The 17,996-nt window shown below is 38.2% G+C and overlaps 1 protein-coding gene across 4 annotated transcripts in view; it reads left to right on the top strand.

Moving 5' to 3' along the window:
• LOC135418610 (uncharacterized) overlaps nucleotides 1-17,996 on the top strand; it is a 182,524-nt gene that overhangs the window by 72,236 nt on the left and 92,292 nt on the right. For all 4 annotated transcript variants that reach the window (XM_064664081.1, XM_064664074.1, XM_064664059.1 and 1 more), the window contains exons 11-13: nucleotides 5,446-5,709; nucleotides 6,942-7,080; nucleotides 11,164-11,325. In XM_064664081.1, coding sequence (XP_064520151.1) covers nucleotides 5,446-5,709; nucleotides 6,942-7,080; nucleotides 11,164-11,325 — 565 coding nt within the window. The remainder of the gene's footprint in view (nucleotides 1-5,445; nucleotides 5,710-6,941; nucleotides 7,081-11,163; nucleotides 11,326-17,996) is intronic.

Here is a 17,996-nt window from a genome sequence, read left to right as displayed (position 1 = left end):
ATCACCAGAAGCACTTGGGGAGGCTGGAGCTGGCTGTACCATACATTACTACTCCCTGCTGGTCCAAGAACAGAAAAGAATTAGCAGCAGATGTGCTAGGACAATTAGCAACAGATGCAGAGGCTAAAGCTCACAGAATGCAAACATTATTCCCCTGTATTTGAAGAGATAAAAAGCCAGATTCTGGTCCTCTGGTGTAAGGTAGTTGTGCTGCATGCGATGTTGCTGGAGTCAACTATGGCCTGAATTATCTCTCCTGGAGGAAAGGGAGTCAGTGTTGAATCATCACTGCACTGGTAGCATAGGAGAGGGCAGGTGTTTCCATTGGGGCACTTGTTGCAAATCTGGGAAGACACTGGAGTGATTTGGCACAGTATGTCAGGAGGAATCCTGCTCTCTGACACTGCTGTAGGACTGAAAGTAGTGAATAAATTCCCTGCTTACAAATACTGTTGTTCTGTGCTCCAGATGGATCATCCGTGAGCCTAAACTTGTGTGCTGCGGCCCAACAGCTTCTGGTCCATACTCTGTCGCTATCAGGGAGGCTGGAAAGACGGTGGTCCTGCATAAAGGCTTAAGGAGATCTGCAAGCTGCAGGGAGAGGAGTCATTTGACTTATGTCAGACTTGAAAGGTCTGTTGTCTCTTTCCAAAGATAGGGAAAGGGAAAAAAAAGTGGGGAAATAAATGATATTGCACTGTATGGTCCTTCTCTGATTTGTGTGTTATTTTGTATTCAGTTACCTGTTCAAAGACAGGCAGTGATGGAAAGCTGAGGAAATAAGTTTTCAGCTATTCCAGGACATTCTGATGATAGATAGGGACTTTTGGAAAACCCTAATAACATGATATTTTACTTTTACTTCAGTCTATGTTTCTATTTCCTCCCCTCTGGCCTTTTATAAATTTCAAAGTTACACAACACTTCCCAAGAATGCCCTTCCCTCTGCCTTTTTACTGGCCTTGAACATAAACAGGGAGAGCCTGAAATCTGGTTGTGAAACCTTCACCTTATTTTGACAATAACAGCCTCATCTCCAACACTATTCATTTTACATAGTGAATTAATTTTTTGTTTGTCAATGATGGGTTCTTCTTCCTATTTAAAAGATTTTCTACCTGTGTTTTACACTACTGAAATTCATGTGCTGTGGTTCTCATAATCAGAAATAATGAACCATTAATTTATATTATATTTTCCAAGATTTATTCTATATAACAAGACACTATTGAATTCTCTTTGCATATTTTAATTAAATTTAATCTGTTTGAGTTGCAGTGGTCAAATTTCTGTGTAATGTGAATTAAGTAATGTAACATTTGTTCATTTTTTTCTAAATTGAAAATATTTGAAGACGCAGAGAAGAGAAGCAAAAGTTTATTTATTCTCTGACAAGGTTAAAGCCCAAGAGCAAGTCAAAAAACCCAAAGCCTCACACCGGATCTATTTATTGAAACATTCAAATAAAATTCATTCTCTCTATGATTTCTTTGTTGAAACTATGGCAGCATATGGGGAAGTAAGATATATTACAATAAAACTGATATAAAACAGTTGAATTCAGAAATAGTGGCAAGAGATAATTTTGGTTCACTATGATTTAATTCAATTAAATGAACCACTGGTAACTGCAGACTAAGAAGAATTACTTGTGCCTGTGCAGGCACACACAAGTATTATTTATTCTCTGCTGCATCTCTCTTTGCAGAAGAAATTACACCAGTAAAAAGTAGGTGCTTGATTCTTTCATAGCACTGTAAAAGTCTATATACCTCACAGACCTCAATGGAAATTTTACGTGAGCAAGGAGAAACATTGAGCTAAGGTGTTGGAGAGTAGACCCTTTAAAACTCAGGAATCTGTCCTTATTTAGTATGCTCTCTTTGAAGGTCAGCAGTTTTGGTGCAGGCTTGTGGACTAACTTATCAGATAGTGCCTCAAATGAGGTTGCCACCAGCAGGAAAAATATAACTACCAATTTTATTTTTTTCTTCAGAAACAAAACAATCCATCAAAACAAACTGGTCAGTTTGAGCTGCCTGTGCCTTGCCTATCCCAGGCACTGCTCTGAGTCTCTCGAGGAAGAGCAATTACTGATCACCATCCTCCTCCTCCTCTATCCACCTAAGGTGTTCCCTTCCCTGTACCAGAGCATAATAGCCCAAACCCACAGAGGCACACAGGCATTCAAGGACTGTGAGTTTCAATTGGAACTGTGTGCCTAAATGCCTTTGTGCATCTATGCCTACAGGCCATGCTGGCCATGCCCCAAATCCCAGCTCCCAGGCTCACTGCCTAGGAGGAGGCTAATGAAAGGCAGGTGGCACAAGACTGAGCTCCCTCCCAGGGCTATCTGACCCTGCAGCTGTGGGACAGTGAGCTGTGATGGAGATGAGTGCTCATTGTGGCAATGAGAAAAGATTTAGCGTGGATATTGAGAGGACCTGCCTCCTTTTTGAAACTCTCCTGTTTCAGCCTGGCTATCCCTTCCTAGCCAGAAGTTCCTCCCATATAAATCACCCTCCCAGTGCTTTACAGGATGGAAATGAAAGCCCACAGGCAGCTCCATGAATGCTTGGCATGCCAGCATAGAGTAACAGACAGAGGCTTGGCCAGGATTTTTGTATGGATCCAACAGAAAGAAATTTCTTACTTGATAGGTATGTTTTATTTGACCACATAAGCTAAGATGTGTGACACTGTCCTACTTGGGTCAGGCACCCGCTGTTCATGCATAAGGACTCCCAGAACGATAGTCCTTACAACCTCACACCTTGTAGCAGACAGGTGTGGTATAAAATGCTTGTTTATGTTTTGTCAATATGTTTCTGTCATGGCATGGTTTAAACATCCGGCTCCTATAACTGTAAGCAAATGGGTGCCTCCAGTCCCAAAGAGTGAGTTGCAATGTAGATCTGGGATAAGAGCTTACAGCAAATGAAGAATAACTGTGAGCCAGAAACAAAGGAATAAATTTTTAATAGTCACAATGATTACCCTTACACATCTGCTTGACCACTGTCTGTTTACAGGTAGGCTAGCAGAAGAGCATGTACTGTTGAGTTATTCTTAAGAGAAGAGTAAGTCTCGGAATCAAGGGGGAAACCAAAACGTGTGTTGTGATGCAGTAGTAATTTCATCTGCTAATGCTTTGGGATTGTTTGATAATGCAGGTAACTGTCTTTGATCACATCATTGTAACCATCACCTTTAATTTGTAGCACAGAGGTTGCTATCTAGCACCCAGCTAGCCAAATGAAATGTATGGCTTGATTAAGGATCTCTTTTGTCAGTAATTTGTGCCTAATGTTTTTAGCTTTCCCACGGGCTGTTACAGAAAATGGTAAATCTGGTTTAAATGAAACCTGATACTGTTAATGGTTTAATAGCAGCTGCCACAGGGTTATGGCATTTTTCAACAGATGCTTCTGTTTCGTTTTAAGCCTACACTAAGTCCTAGAATATATTTACATAATTAATATAAAGTACACCTACATAATAATGAAAATATTTATAGTTTTAAAAGATTTCCTTAAATGACTTCCTCTGTCTTGCTATTATCTAATCACAATATATAACTTGAAACAGGAAGGCATATTATTAGAAATAATAATTTATATTCACTTCTTCAAAAAAGTTACAGAATGCAGCACAACCATGAACACTTATCATCTCCTAACATGGCAGTTGTTGGTATGGGGAAATCTCTTAGCTTTTTCAGAAAAAGAGAGAAAAATTTGGCTGCACCTGGATTATGCTAATTATCTTGATGTTCAATAATGTGTATAAAAGAAGTCATGCCTGTATTTAAATATACACATTGAGAAAGAGCTGTGTTGGGGTGTGTACTTACATACAGAAATATTTGAAGCAGTACAGATTTGTGGCCGGTTGTTGACTGCAGAATGTCATCTTGATTGAGGAAATTCCTGCTAATTTAGGAAGACTTAGGCATTTTAGGCTTTTCATAGTTGCTGATTGGTTTGCATTGATGTCTTCTACTCGGAGGTCTTATTCTTGAGTTTCAAAAAGTACAGAGGGTCCTATTGGACACTCAAAGTCAAAAGATGCCCTTGAATATTGTGGGCTTCTGCAGTTCACAGGGAGGAGAGCAGGAGAAAAGGCTCCTCTTTCTCTACCTTGCCTGGAAGGTAAGGTAATGTTGAGCAGGCGAGTGTACCAAGATATTTGCTGCTATGAACTGTGAGGACTGAAATGGGAACAATAAAATGTGAAAAACATTGAAATAACAGAACACTGTCTTTATTAAAGAAGATTTAAGATTTAAATCTTAAATTTAAATTGGATTTAAGAGATTTAAGAGATTGGATTTAAGAGATTAGGCAGTCCCAGTTCTCTCAGGAGAATGTGTAGGAATAGTGGCAAAGCAGATGTTTCGCTGTCTGAGAGGCACAGCTGATGTATTTGCTCCCCTTGTCTCCAGGTGACTACCCTTCATAGCTGTTAGCCTGGGTATGATGGTAGTCATCTTCCGTGATCTAGCTTTTGTATGCCTTTTTTTCTTTTATTTGTTTTTTTGAATGTATTAGAATAGTTCAACAGGACCCGGGTCAACCCTCACCTTGATTAAAGAAAACAGTTAAAACTGTGACATAGAATCAGATTACTTTTTCTTTGTGCTTACCCTCCTCCCTTCTCTACCTGCCAAAACTTTACAGACAGATTTACATAACTTCATATTACTTCAGAGTGTTTCTTCACCACTAGTTTTCAAGTCTTTACCATGGGAACACAATTGCCCTAGAGCCCCGAGCTCTTCCACAGCTCCAAACCACTCAGAAGAATATCTCTACCTATCCGATGAAAAGTACAAACAGTGTTTGCCAGCCTTTGGTATGCTGAGAGCTTTTTACCTCAAAATGCTTTTTGACCCTACACTGAGGTTCACATACTTTGCAAAAAGAGCTTTAATTTAGAGGAGGAAGGCTATTGTTTACCAGCATTATTCCCAGAACTGGGTGGAGAAGATTTTGTGACTCAGTGAGGTGCAAGACTGCAAGTATTCTCATTGGGTATTTGGATAAGGTCTCCAAAGTTGCTGCAAGACAAATCCAGTAGTGTCTCAGCAAGCCCTCACAGGGACACCTCAGATTTCCAAGACGGTTTGTCACTCTGTCTTAAAGTTTTCTAGTGGCAATATTTTTACACCACTGGTAAATAAAGACAGTAAAGGAACGCTTTCAGAAAGCCAAGGGGAAAACAAAGAAATCACAAAATTAACATTCAAAAAAAGCACAGCATTTTTTCTCGGAGTGAAAAATTGTTCAAATACATGCTTTGCTGCAAAGAGAAGAGTTGTTAAATGTTTTTGCATGCAAAATTGGTTCAAAGGTATGAAGTTTGTAGAGCTTTATATGATAAAAGAAGGTCAGTTCCCTTGTGATGTTTTTGTAACTAATAAATCTTTTTCTCCTTCTTTGCTAGGTTCTGCCACATAGAAAAGCTATGAAGCCTGGAATGGTACTCCTCTTTGAACTTTTCCTTCTTCGTGGCACCTATGGTTGGATCGATCAAGAAGTAGGATGGGGAGCTTTTCCCTTATGTGATAACAATTTTAATGCTTTGGAGGGAAAATTTAAATGTCCCTTCCTGAGAGGCCATTACGACCCTAAAGTTGACAGATTCAAAAAAATTGAAAACTTTATTTCTCAAGATTTGGATCATTGGTTATGCAATCTCTATTTTCAGGTTTGTATTAAAAAAAAAATAAGCCTACTTTTTTAGTCATTGTTACAACAGATTCTATTTCCTTCTGTCAGCCTTAAAAGATTTGTCTTTCCAAAAAGCAGCTTCTCAGCCTACCCAATGATTATCTAAATCTCATTGCATCTCCAACTTTTACATGAAATCAGTAGATATTTTTCAGCTTTGCAGCTGGATTTTAGGATTATTTAAAATATAAAAATATTTCTTGGAGTGCTGGGTAATTGGATCAAAAGTTCAAATTCCAAGTTTGGCCCTGCCACTAGTACATGTTAATTTCCTCCACAGTTGTACTGAATCACAGAGATGCTTTCACATGACTACAAGATAAAATAATATTTTTTATGATATTGTTTTACTTGTATGTGTGGGACCTCCAGCTAGTGAGTATGGTTCTGTTGTGTTAGGAACCTTACTTTTGAACAGTTTTTGGGCATAATTCAGACATGATGTTATTTGTGTGTCTTTAGTGAAAATGGACCTAAATTAAGAACTTCTCTCCGGTGGAAACTTTTTTTCTGGATGGGCAAGTTAAGGAGTTTTTGTAGCTGAAATATGTTTCTTCATTCAGAATCTTAACAAGATCTTAAACTTATACCTCTTTTATAGTCAAATTTTACTCAGGATAAAATACCAAAATAGATGAATTTTGAAAGCATCTCAATTATAATGTGGGCTCACTTAATAGAAATTTCAGTTTTTAATTTTCTTGTAGTGATGATTTTCAGACAATCTTATTTTTGGGTCTACCAAGAGTAAAAGAAAGTAAAAGTACCTTCAGAAACACATAAAGCGATAAGAATTTATACAACAAATATACCTAATACATACTAGGAAAGAGAATGTCAGAAATAACAGAGCTATTGGGTAAGGAGGAGGTGAAGATTCCAAAGCTGCAAAATTAGTCTTTCAAATCAATGTATAAGGTGGGATGATTTAATAATCCAGGGTATCTGTATTTTCCCATATGATTCTGAAATTGGACTGTGACTCACACCCCCCTCATCACCCCCATTTACTGGGATGTCTGCTTTGGTCAGTAAGCATGGGGAAGACATACATGGTAAACTTATACGGGAGAAAATGGTAATAAACGGAGCAGAGAGAAACAAGAATTTGTTCTAGGGTTCACAAATTGTGTACAAACAAGTATGTTCTGGTTTAGTGGAATTCTGAACTGCTTTCTTTTTATTTATTTTTTTCCCCCCACTTAATAGATAACTAAACTACCACAGGATTCAGATAAGCAAAGTAAGTGTGATATGCATCTTCATCTCCCCCCTGAACTTCACATGTATTCAAGTGTTGCTGAAAAGAATGATGTCTCAGAGAAGGTTGTACAGTCTGGACCACAAGGTGATGGATTCAAACTTTGATGTTTTTATTCGGGTTTTCACTGGAGCAACCCATAGTTTAATTTTAATTTTGGCTAGTCCTTATTGATCTTGTTAAGCTAGATTTTTTTCTTCATGCCTTGTAGCAGGAATACTGTGATTCTTTTTATTAAGGTGGTTTAACTTTGTTTCAGGTGTAAGCAATTTAAATAAACCTCATTGCTAAGGATTAAGCTTTCCGTACTGGCCTATGCTTAAGGCTGAATAATGCTTGGAATGTCACAGCAGTAACATTTCAGCTGCTTATGGCATCAAGCTTATAGAAAGAGAAAAAAAAAGGTACTTTTTTTTTGTCTATCGTTTGAAGAACTCTAGCACCTCCCTGGGCTACAACAAGGACTTCAAATTTGGCAGGGAGATAGTTCTGGCATCAGAGACATGCCTTATGCTACTCCTATAAAATTCCATTAGATTCAGTCAAGTAGTAATCCATAGGAAAGACAATTATCATTTGCTTGTGCACAGCAGACCTCCCCAGAAGCTTTCTTAAAAAGCTGAATGTAAGTTTTAGACTGAGCATCCTTCCTGGCCTCTGTGAACCTTCTGATGTAGCTATGCTGAAGATGTAATTGACTATATTGCAATGGACTCACAAATTGTTCCTCTACTGTTAGAAATCAAGTAATGAGAAGAATGGTAGGAGACTACTGTTGCTCTTTTCTTTTTCAGCCTGTGGGATGTGACTGCCATGGGCAAAAAGAATTCATTTTTGCTAAATAGTTATTTCTATATTTTCTCTTGTTTAATGAACAAGGATGCAGCCAACCTACAGACTGTAGTGTATCTGTGAATATGATGTAAAGATCTGAAGCAGAGATGCAGAGACTTAGTTCTCCAGGACAGAGGTTCCTCAAGCATTTGAGAACAGTAGCAGTGATACACTGTAGATGGCATGGGAGGAAAAAAAAAAAGAGTGTATTGGAAGGAAAGAAAGAGAACAGATAAACAATAATCATTCAGCATGGTAGATGAATGGCTCAGGTTGGAAGTATAACATGAAAAGAAGACAGTAGAAGTATTTTTCAGGCATTGAGTAATGATTTAGGAGATAAAGAAAATGAGGTTTGCCCTGAGATGCTTTTAGGCTAAGCAGCAATTGCACTGTGATCAAAAGACTTTTATATAACCACCTTGATACCAGAAGCATGGAGGTGTAAACATACACTGTGCTGTAAGGTCCTTTTTGTTGTCATTTATCTTCTACATATCTGCCAAGGTGCTTTAAGGTGCAGCAAATCATGAATAGTACATTCAAAAGGTGGAGTTACAGGCAACTCTTCTCAACAGTGAAGAATTATGCACAAACTCTAAATGAATCAAACTTGTTTGGTCCTACCATCTGTCTTCATACACATTTGGAAATGCACATAGATGAAGCACATAAATAGGTCACGCTTCCTGGAAATACATGGAAAAACTCATGATACACAGTTTGAAAAGTCAAGAAATATATATTTTGAAGAACTGAGAAAGAGCATTAATGTGTGTCTTATTTTGCATGCAGACCTTTGAAATTTGCTGATACGGTGATCATGGAAGATCTTCAATTTCCCTGCCAAACAGATTTGCACTAAAAAAATTTCTAGGAGTAATTTTTGATATTGTTTATATGTATTTATTTTTCATGGAGCCTTCTTTAAAGATATTATTAGCTGCCAATATCCCCCATGGGTTTGTTTTTTAATGTATCTATGCAGTGCTACAGTATGCTGTTTCTGCTGGTGATATGTTGCTAAGAGATTTAATAATGGGTAAACAAACACAACATGTGGTAATCCATTTCAAATTAAAAGTTTATTAAACGCTAGCTTGATGACTTTCTGGCTATTTACAATTAAAGGAACAAACCTTAGAGAACTGGAGATCACATGTTGAAAATCACAACTTCAACATTTCCCACAGAAAAATGTGTTTATGATCTGTGGCAAGCTGTCTCACATTGATATGCCCTATAAATACAGTATTATATCTGTTAAACCACCAAAAGCAGAGGGGGGGAAAGCTCTGTTAAAGTGACATTAAGGTTGAGACACAAACCAGAGAAAGCAAGAACAGTCTAAATGAAGACGAGTGCTCTGTAACACTCTACTGCAGTAGTCTAAATAGTGAGCGATCTTATATATCAATACCATATGTGGTGCTGCAAAATAGAGCAGGTTAGGAGATGGTGTTTTAACCTTCACTTCAAGTTTGTCTTGGTTTTAGAAGTTTAAGAGAGAACCTTCATATTATTTCCATTAACTAACTCCAGGCTATGTTATTCTTCTAAACCACAGCTCTCTGTTGGGCTTTGTATGGCTCTTCCTTGCTGCACAGGCTCTCTCCTCCAGAGTACAGTGCATGGGAATGCAACATAATAACTCCCATTCTACCTCCTTCGTAGATCACAGATGTACATTATCAGATCTAGTGTGTCTCTAAGTCCAAATCATATCTTCTTTCCATTCTTTTGAAGTGGTATTCCATAAGAGGCTCATGGTAGAAGACAGCTTCTGCTTACACTACCACCATCCTTTGCTTTTCTTAAGAAAATCTTCTGCTGTTCATCTGTTGCCCATTAAGGGATCAACAGTCTCTGTCAATGAATAAATGAGGATGTCTGTGTGGAATTCATTAGCTGTTGTGGGGAAGGTGGTAACAACTCTAATAGAAGCAGCTTAGGTAGGAAAATTTGATGCAACTAACAGAAATGTTGCCTTCAGAGACCTAGATCTAAGTAACATGGGCATCTAAATTCATCAAAACTTCAAAAGTGTGAATCTTCATATAAAACACTAAATATACAAATTCATCAAGAAAACACTCTTTCTCACAGTGAAATCTACAGCAAGATCCCTTTTGAGTTTAGTGTCCATAGAAAAGGGGATTCACATGTGCAAAATGTCAGCTAAACTCAGACTTTTTTGGAAGTGGCAGCTCTTTCATCTTCAGAAAAGTAGCTAGACAGCACTTATGTATTAGTTCTCCAGCTCAAACACTTTTGGGTCAGACTTGGGCTGATTTGGGAAGTGTTACTCTGCACTTGTTGGGAACATTCTTCCAAATGCTTGCTCTTCTGTCTGTGCTGTTGTTCTGACTTGACATGCAAACACCTACTTGTGCCCATCTGAAATTGTGATCACATAAAACACGCAGGTGGGAAACAGGTTTATCCTCTGTAGTGTTCAGAGCCAAAGAAAAACATTTTTCATTCCAGTTGACTTACTCACATCACTTTAATATTGGCCAATTTGAAATCCTGAAGTTATGGTCAGCACTGTACCAGCATATACTGATGTGCAATCAAGACCTAAAAAGACTGTTTACAAGGCAGAAGATTTGTCATGTAGAAAGACTCTCTCTACCTCAGCTGTCTTTGGACTAAACACCCACATGCAGATTTTCTACGTCTAAAATTTTCTTTCCGGAAAGTCTGCTTGTGTCCACCCCCCCTTCCCCCGCCCCGTTCTACTATACTTTGGGAAGTCAGAAACTCAGCTGTTTGAGAATGGTTTTAAAGATTATTTTTTCTCTTTTTTTTTTTTTTTCCCCAATAGACAATTAGCCCATTTTCCCCCCGCACTTTATTTTTCCCTCCCCTTAAAAGGTTTGCTCTCTAACAGCAATGCATGTGGCTCCTGCAGCCTATGCAACAACCAGAGGAAAAGTTAGAACCACAGAAATATTTTTAGTTCCCTAACTATGAGCTTATAACAGAAATAAATATCATATAGAAAGACAATCTTCAGGTGTACAGTTTTTCTGCTTACTTACAGTTTACAGCATTTTTCTGTCTGTCTTCATTCTGTTTGTCTGCATGCTTGTTAATAATAAAGTTGGTTTGTACCACTTGGCTTCAGCAGTCCTTGAAACTCGCCAGAGTTGTAAAGCTTTAAACAGTTACACAGGTCTTTAATTGTAAATTAGTTTTGACAGGACTGCTAAGACAAAGGCCTGGTCCATCCCGTCCTGATGCTAGCTGACAACCCCTTACTGCTCCTGGAGCAAGGAAACATGTGGAAGGAATTGTTCTTTTACATTTCACAGCTTGTCATTTCCTCTGCAGGGCAACCTCTGACCTCCCCGAAAGATCCTGACACCCATAAGGGAAGTATTCCCACTGTTGTAAAGGAAGTGGAAAAACAGTTTAATGCAGCAAAAGGAGGAGAAGTGTGTGTGTCAGAAGAAGCTGGGAGGAAAAGAGAAGAGCTTAAAATGCTTCCAGCAGGTTAGGACTTTTATTGCATTAATTTACTGAAAGTTTGCAAATAGATCTGCTTGGCATGTGTGTAAATACCCCCATTTGCCTTCCCCCTAGCCCTGTGATATCATGTCATCATTAATTCACTGGGCAAAGGAAGAGATGGAAGAGTTTAAATCAATTGTGAGGGATCAAAAGCAGCTTAGGCAAAAAGGTACAGAAATGGTGGGCTCCCCTGTCTAAAAAGTGTTGGTAGGCCAAATGTGTTAGTAATTACAAGGTGTGTGTGCAGTGCACTGACAACATTAGATTACGACTGGTGTTTCCGTGACATTTTTACATCCTTCCATTTTATTTGGTCATTTATATCCATGGATCACAACATGTTGCTGTTAGATGCTTGGGAAGTACTTTTTCTTCCTGCAGCACTTTAATAGCAATATCCTTTGTTAATTGTGCAAAGCTAAATTGCATAAAAGTGCCTGTCTGTATTTGTATCAGGTAACATTTGCTTCTCAAATGTGGGGTTTCTTTTGAAAGCAAATCCTTGCAAGTTGCTACTGCAGAGTTTTTTCTTGGTTTTGTTCATTTGTTTATTTGTTTTCATTGGGTTTTTTTTGGTGGATTTATTTGGTTTGTTTGTTTGTTTGTTTTTAAATCCCAGGTAAAAAGTATTTGTCTGAGAATTGAGTAATATAACCCCTAGGTCCTGTCCTAAACTCAGATACCACCGTGATGGCCAGAGGCAGACTTAATACGGGGCAGGGATGTTGGTACCAAGGTACTAAGAATATAGACAACCACTCCCACTTTATGACCCGGGTAGTGTATTGTGCTCTCAGTCCTACAATAGAAAAATGGCAGCGCAGGCACAGAAAGTGCCGATGTCCATGCTCCCTTTTGTTCTCACACCCATGCATGTCCCCCAGGTGCCAGCCAGCCCTCCTGGTCACAGCACAGATGCTTAGGATGAATAGGCAGATCGAGTAGCTGAGAGAGTGGTGAGGGCGTCAGGAGCTGACCTGAGATCCGCACTCATCACTGCTCATCACTCTCTCAACCATCATGAACAATGCAAGGGTCAGCTTTCATTTTAGGAAAGGGCGATTCTCACTCTCTTGGCCAGTGTGTAGAGATGAAAGCGCAAGTGAAAATAAATTATTCCTGTCTTTTGAAGAGAGAGAGCGACTCTCCTTCTATAGCAGGAAGCTATAATTGTTAGATACTGAGCTGAGAAATATTGGGTAAGAGATAGCTACCTCTTATCTGTGTAAACAGCAGCTTGTAGTTGTCTTCAAGTCTGTGGGATCCCAGAGATGATGTTGTAGAATTTTGGATGCATGTCATTTTGAAGCCAATTGATGTGCCACTTTCCTTTTAGAGTAGCCCATGAAACATCACTAAAAAATTATTTCTTTGGAGTTCTCCTTCTCTATTGACTGCCCAAGAAGGCTAGGACTATGCATCTGCTATTATAGGTACATTTGCTGAATATCTCATGTTAAGTGGGGACAAATAGAGTTAGGAGCTAGTATGGCATTGCTAAGTTAGGATTCATAGGTGCTGAATATTGATGTCGACTATCACAGATGTGTAAGAAGTAGAATACAGAGCTGGTGTCAGTATTTGTTAAATAATATTGGTGACAAAAGGTTAAGCACATTACAGAAAAAAGTAATAAAAACTTCCAGTGTTTCAAGGGTTCTCATTCATGTCCTAGTAAGACCAACACTTAACACGTATTTCTAGATGTTGGTCCTTCTAAGAATATAATCACAGCCCTAACTTAGATTTTTTTTTCCAATTCTACATTAGTAGAATCTGCTTTGAAATTTATTTAGTTCATTTGCCCAACTTTAGTTGTGCAAAGCAGCTTAGAATACTCACAATATTTAAAACATAAGTAACCTGCAAGAACAAAAGAGTTTTAAAATAATGTTTAATGGTGTTTGACATTTGCCTTTGGGTGCTTTTAATTTTTTTTCAGACTTGTTTTCCTTGCAACATTTGGATGTTTCCACCTTTAGAGTGTGTCTCAGAACCCAATTATTAGCTGTGCAGGCGGACAGCTATTCCTTGTCCCCTCTTCCCCCTACCCCCATCACCAATGTTTATCTAGATCTAAAACTACCATATTGAATTTTTATTCAAATTACTTCTGTGGAGTTTGGCAGAGATCCAATGCCAAACACAGCATTTTAGAACCCATATTTTGAATTTAAGAGAGTCTCTTACAAATATCCTGAAACAAGGCAGTTGCAGAAGTGGACTGATTTTGAAAGTGTACAAATTTCGAGCTGGCTTCCTGCCAAGTCCCCGAAACTCGACAACAAGGACCTGCTTCCCAGAGAGGGAAGAGGAAACGACTTAAGCAGCCAAAGCTATAGCAAATATATATATATATATTTTACATATGAGACAGATATATACAATGAGAATACTATACACCACAACTCCAGAAATCCCAAACAGCTCCCCAAAAAGGGAAGGGGGGGAGGGAGAAGGGAAAAGGACAAAAAGGGACAAAGACCAAACAAGTCAACCAGCCAACTGAAGGTAAATAAGCAAAATCTCACCACTTCCCTTTGAACGAGCAGGATGGCTAGACACGGCCCAGCGCTCTCCCCTCACGTGTGGCAGATAACAGCAGTCACTGTAGGCCTTAGCTCCAGATAAGCCAGACCGAGACAGGGACCCACCGTTCTCGAACCTCGCCAGAAGAGAAGAGAGCGAGATCCCTCCTGCTGGCTTTATTTATACCTCAAGTTACGTAAAGGAATAGCATGGAATATTTCTGTGATCACTTTCCTAGTTCCTTCATGGTTACAAGCTGGTCTCCAGGAAGGCCTAGAGTGAAACCATCACAGAAAGGTACTGAATTATCACAACTTTTGTCAACGGAAGGTTGGGTTCAAAAGGCACTATTTTGTATCGTCAGAGGATCTGACTCAGTATATCCTAAGAGATAATACTATAATTGATGGAGGATTTAAAAAAACCCAAATTCTGGTACTTGATAAATCTGTTGCCTGTTAATTTAATGAAAAACTTGTTTCAAAAGGCATATCACTAAAGCACAGATTTTCTGTGATGGAACACTGTCAGTAATGTAACCACTAAACTTATTATCTTCACTCAGAACTAGGAAGGAAAAAACCCTTTCATTCGAAATCCCCAGATAATTTCTGCCAAATGACATGTAAACTAGGATTTATACTGTACCTGATATTTAATTTGGTGCTTCAACAGTGCCTGCATTTTTGTCCCCACCAATGCTCATCCCAGCAGCTGCTCCCTGGCCTTTCTCTCATATGAAGTCTAATTTCTTTTTTCAAAGCCTTCATTTGTGCATGTACCACAAGTAAACCCTCTGGAAACACATGAAATATTTCTCATAAATATTGTTAGTCAGCTAGTATTCTTCTCATTTTGGGGGCTTGACAACACTTCTGTGATTCCTTCAACCCTCTGATTTATCACCTTTCTAGGGCATACCCAGGACAAAGTTTTAGCTCCTGATTTTCAGATCTTCTAGCTCAGAAGGATTCTTTTGCTCAATGTCTGTCTTCTACAATAAACTTTCTATTGAAAACAGATGTTAAATATTGTTCATATTCAAGATCTCTAATTCAACACCCTTTCTGCATCTGTGGAAAAACGTTGGGAAGTTAATTGTGTCCTTTTGTGACATCAAAAGGCATTTCTGTCTGGACAAAGCTTCAGAATAACATCTAAGAAAAGATGGCATCAGGCTAACCAAGAGGCTTAGTACTCTAGCAGATACTACTCAGAACTTTATTCAAAACTTATTAAGATGTCACCTCCAGATCAAAATACCAAACACAGACACAGCTCCATTCTAATTTTATCATTACATTTGGAGAGAAGGCTTTACATTACTGTAAAGCGTTAAAATGTACTTATATAAGTGACCAATAGTTTTGTTGAGAGTGTTATATTTATGCTTATAGCCACTTCTGAAACAATTTCATGCAAACCAATGAATCTTCATTGTAATACTTCTCATTATACTGCAATGAGGTTCTTTCCTTCTGAGATGCTGCATGCTTCTACCTATGCAGATGCAAAAATAGTTACCTAAACCAAAAAACTTGAAGTTGTTCTCACTGGTAATACTTCATGGTGCCACTTTAAAGGGAACAAAGTGATGTTTTAAAATGAAGATTGCTTACCCCTCATTTTTATTACAGATAGAGCCTCAGAGGCAGACCCTCAGACGGTTGAACCTTCTCTTTCTCTGCTTGTCTTTTCTTTCTCTGAGCAGGACTGCATAAAGGATTGGATTGATTCTTTCAAGTGGGATCGAATCCAGTTCCCTCTCACTTAACAGTTGTGTCATCCACACAATCCAAACTCTTCTATTTTCCAACTCTTACCATGCTATTTTATTTCTCACAGGCTGTCCCTGCAGTAACTTAACCAAGCTGGTGATTTCTTTGTCTGCTGCCCCGCTCCTGGATCACACTACTCTAAAACCCTTTCCCACTGATTTAAAGAGAGGTTGCATGCATCAGGAGTGACTTCCCTTCTCTGCTTTGCCTCCATATAAGTCAGAAGTAGTTTCCATCAAATTACTGTAATTTCCTAGCTGTGTTATTTCTTTTTGTCCATATTTAAAACAAAAAAAAAATCTTTTAGACTCTCCCCTCCCCTTCTCTCCCCCCACCTCCCAATATATAAAAATTTCACAGTATCAGCCCTATATACAGCCTCTGAAAGTTTTACATCATAGACAATCTGTTTCCTACCCCTCTTTAATACTCATTCAGAAAGGATGTGTTTACATTAACGTTTAGGTATTTAGGGCACTTTTGAAGTGAATGCCCTGCCCCAGTTGTCAGTCTCTTGTTCACTGCAGAGAGATCTCAGAGGACAAGCACTGGCCACCTTTAGGGTGAAGCTGATCAACCATATGTGCTTTGGGTGTGTGTATCAGAGCCATCAGTTCCCAGGACCAAACTAAAACTAGCCTGACATGAAGTCTGCGACACACAGCAGGGTCCCCACTGTTAAGGGGTGTCCTCTGAACTGTTGATTTCATTCTACAGGTTGCGCCTCTACTTGTTGCACCACAGTACTTTTTACAGAAGTCATAGCCAAAGATGATAACTTCCAGACTGAATGCAGAGGATAAAAAAAGGTTTTGTTTTATTCTACAAGGGTTAAGAAGCAGTAAGATACCCTCTAATTTTAAAGGCCATGCTACTATGGCCAGCTATTGCCCAGAGAAGGCTGATGCTGAGAAAGGTAACAGAGTAGCACCAACATTTTTGTATTCCAACACCATCTTATTATGTTTTAAAAACCAGGTCCCACTGAACTCAGGGACTTAATGCAGTTAACCCTTTCTTTGTATCCCATATTAGGTATGATCTGTGTGACATCTAAACTATTTGATTGGGACTTAATATCACCCAGAAATGACTTCTCTCATTATTGTCAAGGTCTGGAAATAAATTTCATCTCACCATGCTTTTACAAATCCATGCCCATTCCACAGTGGTGACAAAAAATGCCACCCATTTTTTCCTATTTCTCTTATAAAAATGAAAGACATTTAAACTATTCTGCTGGACTTACCTGATACAGATATAGAGCTTTGGATTAAGAATTTTATTGTTGTTTTCAGGCCCTGGTGCAATCATATTTTCCTGCTCTTGTGCGTATGTTTCTTGACTTCCAAAGAAACCTATTAACAGAGGTCTACACCTGCCACTGTACCTTTATCATTGCTATGATACCTGTCTTTGATCATTCTTTTTTGGTGTTATTTTCTCCTCTTCAAATTGTTCATTTTTATCATGAATGGTATTATGTTCCCCCGTTAGGGAACAAAATGTATTTTGAGTCAATTTACTAAAATAGTCACTGCTAAGTGTTATATCTGGACAAAGTTGACACCTTTGACATTTTCTAAAATGGCAAAAATAACTGTATTTAAGGTATGATTTATGAGTATTGTATGTCAGGAATTTCTATGCTATTACAGTTTCTGATGCAGTAGTCTCAACTTTTTCAATGAACAAATTGCTGATTAACCAGCTAGTTAATGCTTTATTAGTTTTCTGTGGTCAATTGTAAAAAGTTATAAAAAAGTAAAATGCAATTTAATAATAAAGAACTGTGTGATTCTTGTTTCTCTCTCAGAACTGCTTTCTTTTGTGTATGTGGAAGAAACAATTTCTACATGGCTCAGTTTTATGACACATTTCCCCCTCCCAACTAAGAGCAATCCTATGATTAAAAAGTAGACTGGAGTCTTTAAATGTCCTTCTGATTGCTGGCCTCTATTAAAAACTTCTTAAAATAATAGATAGGTTTAATTCCTCAAGCCAAAGAAAAATTATATCATCTTAAGCATTTTCCATATTTATTATATTGATGAGACTTGGCTACAGAGAAAAAAAAAAAAGAAGCAAAATCTCTTGTATTGCAAGTTTTAAATGTACCAGGCTAAGGTTTACTTAATTAGAACCTCCAGGCAATAAAGGAGCCCTTTTTTAAATTCTGTGAATCTTAATATGCTAAATAATGCAAAGCTTCAACTCTTCAAGCATGAGACACACATCTGGCAGCTTAATATTTAAATTACAGAAAAAAACCCACTTCAGTAGTAATTTTCATGAAGAAAAGAATGGGAAATGTATTACAACTAAATTTAATTTCTTTTTAGATTT

This window comes from Pseudopipra pipra, chromosome 1 (genome assembly GCF_036250125.1).
Source record: "Pseudopipra pipra isolate bDixPip1 chromosome 1, bDixPip1.hap1, whole genome shotgun sequence".
Lineage (NCBI taxonomy): Eukaryota > Metazoa > Chordata > Aves > Passeriformes > Pipridae > Pseudopipra > Pseudopipra pipra.
Note: the sequence above shows the minus strand (reverse complement) of the source record. Positions and strands in the feature narration are given on the sequence as shown.